Source organism: Sinocyclocheilus grahami, unplaced genomic scaffold (assembly GCF_001515645.1).
Source record: "Sinocyclocheilus grahami isolate Dianchi unplaced genomic scaffold, SAMN03320097.WGS_v1.1 scaffold6227.1, whole genome shotgun sequence".
NCBI lineage: Eukaryota > Metazoa > Chordata > Actinopteri > Cypriniformes > Cyprinidae > Sinocyclocheilus > Sinocyclocheilus grahami.
In genome coordinates, this window is record NW_015510705.1 from 9,727 (window position 1) to 11,620 (window position 1,894).

The 1,894-nt window shown below is 37.3% G+C and overlaps 1 protein-coding gene across 1 annotated transcript in view; it reads right to left on the reverse strand.

Moving 5' to 3' along the window:
* The window catches only part of LOC107577497 (antizyme inhibitor 1-like), a 9,320-nt gene extending 7,556 nt beyond the window's left edge, over positions 1 to 1,764 (reverse strand). Inside the window, exons 1-4 of the mRNA XM_016263564.1 lie at positions 1,734 to 1,764; positions 995 to 1,185; positions 731 to 904; positions 390 to 562 (exon numbers count right to left, since the gene is read on the reverse strand). Of these exons, the coding sequence (XP_016119050.1) occupies positions 390 to 562; positions 731 to 904; positions 995 to 1,102 (455 nt within the window). The 5' untranslated portion in view covers positions 1,103 to 1,185; positions 1,734 to 1,764. The remainder of the gene's footprint in view (positions 1 to 389; positions 563 to 730; positions 905 to 994; positions 1,186 to 1,733) is intronic.
* Between the last annotated feature and the right edge of the window lie 130 nt (positions 1,765 to 1,894).

Below are 1,894 nucleotides of genomic sequence, written 5' to 3' on the forward strand. Positions count from 1 at the left end.
TTTTTTTTTTTTTTTAGAATTGTGAGAATTTTGAGAAAAGAATGTCAGAAGTCGAAAATACCTTTTTTTTTTATTTCATGGCGGAACTAAGCTTTGTGTTCAATTGGTTTGATTTATTATTAATTTATAATTTTTTTTAAAAGTACTTTAGAACTTATATAAGTAAATTAAATTTTAACACACAAAATTAATATTCGATGTTAGTACACCTATTATAAAACAAACATGTAAATCAAGAAACGTTTTAGAATTGGATTGTGATTCCCAGAATCTGAATCGGATTGTGAGGTTTCTAAATATTCCCACCCCGACTAAACAGATATCGTCTGAGAACTGTGACCTTTCACTGCAGATGAGCCTCGTAAGTGCAGTATGACCACCTCACTCACTTTGTTTTGGGATGACATCGTGCAATCTTCCGCAGCTCTGCCTCATTATCACAAACCAGGAGGGAGATGTTGTGTTTGGCTGCGTATTTGATATGAGAGAGCTGTTTACACGTGCCGCCGAGAATGATGTCCTGAGACGGGACGCCAAAGCCCTTTACTAAGTCCAGCTCATGCTGAAAGACAAGCACAGGAGCCAAAACAGATGACACACACAAAGAAACTAATAAAAGTAATAATATATTTTAAAAACAGCTTTAAGACAGAAACGGAATGCTATTTTAGGACACCGAGTAATCTAGTTTTAGTGAGAGGAGATGAGACATTTTATACTTTATATTCACCTTGTTTGAACAAACAAAGCCAGTTCCAAGAGCAGCCAGGATTTCAACAACCACAGGGCTGCTGTTGCTCTTGACTGTGTAGAAAGGCCGAATCTGGTCCATTTTAGCTCTCCAGCGAACTTGCTGCCGCACAATCACCCCCAGGTCAGCCACAAAAAATGCACTCTTCAGTGCCTAAAGAAAAAACAACATACAACATGCTTTGGTATGAAGAGAAAAGGCACAATAAGCGAACAATAAAGCAGAATTCCTTTTTATACTTACAAGAGTTTGATCATGGATGTGTTTATCGATCAAACCTCGGAGAGCTGCGCTTCCTTCCAGCAGCTCAACAGAAAAGCGTGGTTCATCCAGAGTTCCCTTCATTCTCATCCGTAATCTGATGTTCTGACTGGCATAAAGCAGGTCACCTATTTATGAGAAGCCTCAGAGCTCTTGGGTCCTAGCGATATCCACTGCAAACACAAGACAGACCACAAAAAAAAATCAATAAATGCAAGCTTATGTGAATGATAGGGCATGAGCAATTATTACACACAAGCTTGTCAGTCATTTATTTAAATATATAGAGAAGTTTTATTTACATGTACACACTAATAACATTCTGATAGCATCCTCTCCACACATTATATATATATAGGTTGCCTCTATATGAAACATTTAAATATAAGCATATACATTTAGATATTAATGCATTTGCTTTGAAAGTGTGATTTTGAAAGGAATCGTTTTAAGCAAACATTCATTGTAGCCAAGAAGAAAACTTAAATATCATTACAATAATATAAAAGCTTGCATTTTTACGTCACCCACAAACAAACTAATTCCTTCAAAAATCATCTAGCCTTCTGACATTTACAGGGATCAATGTGTTGGACCCCAACTGTGAATTGCAGCTTTATTTAATGCTCTTTTTATTCTGTGTTATTTAAACTGTACAAATAGGTATGACACATTCAATGTCATGTTTGACGTCACAGCAGAGTCGCCAGCTTCCACTGACCTTGGCAATCCAGTCTCAAAGCAGGTTTAAAAACAGCTACTGACTGAAACGGCTTAGTCAGGGTGGGCAGTATGACTAAAATGAGGACTTCCGGTCGCACTTGAAGCTTCATGTAAGTCAACCCTCTACATTGAGAGTAAATCACTCGCATATGCGACTAA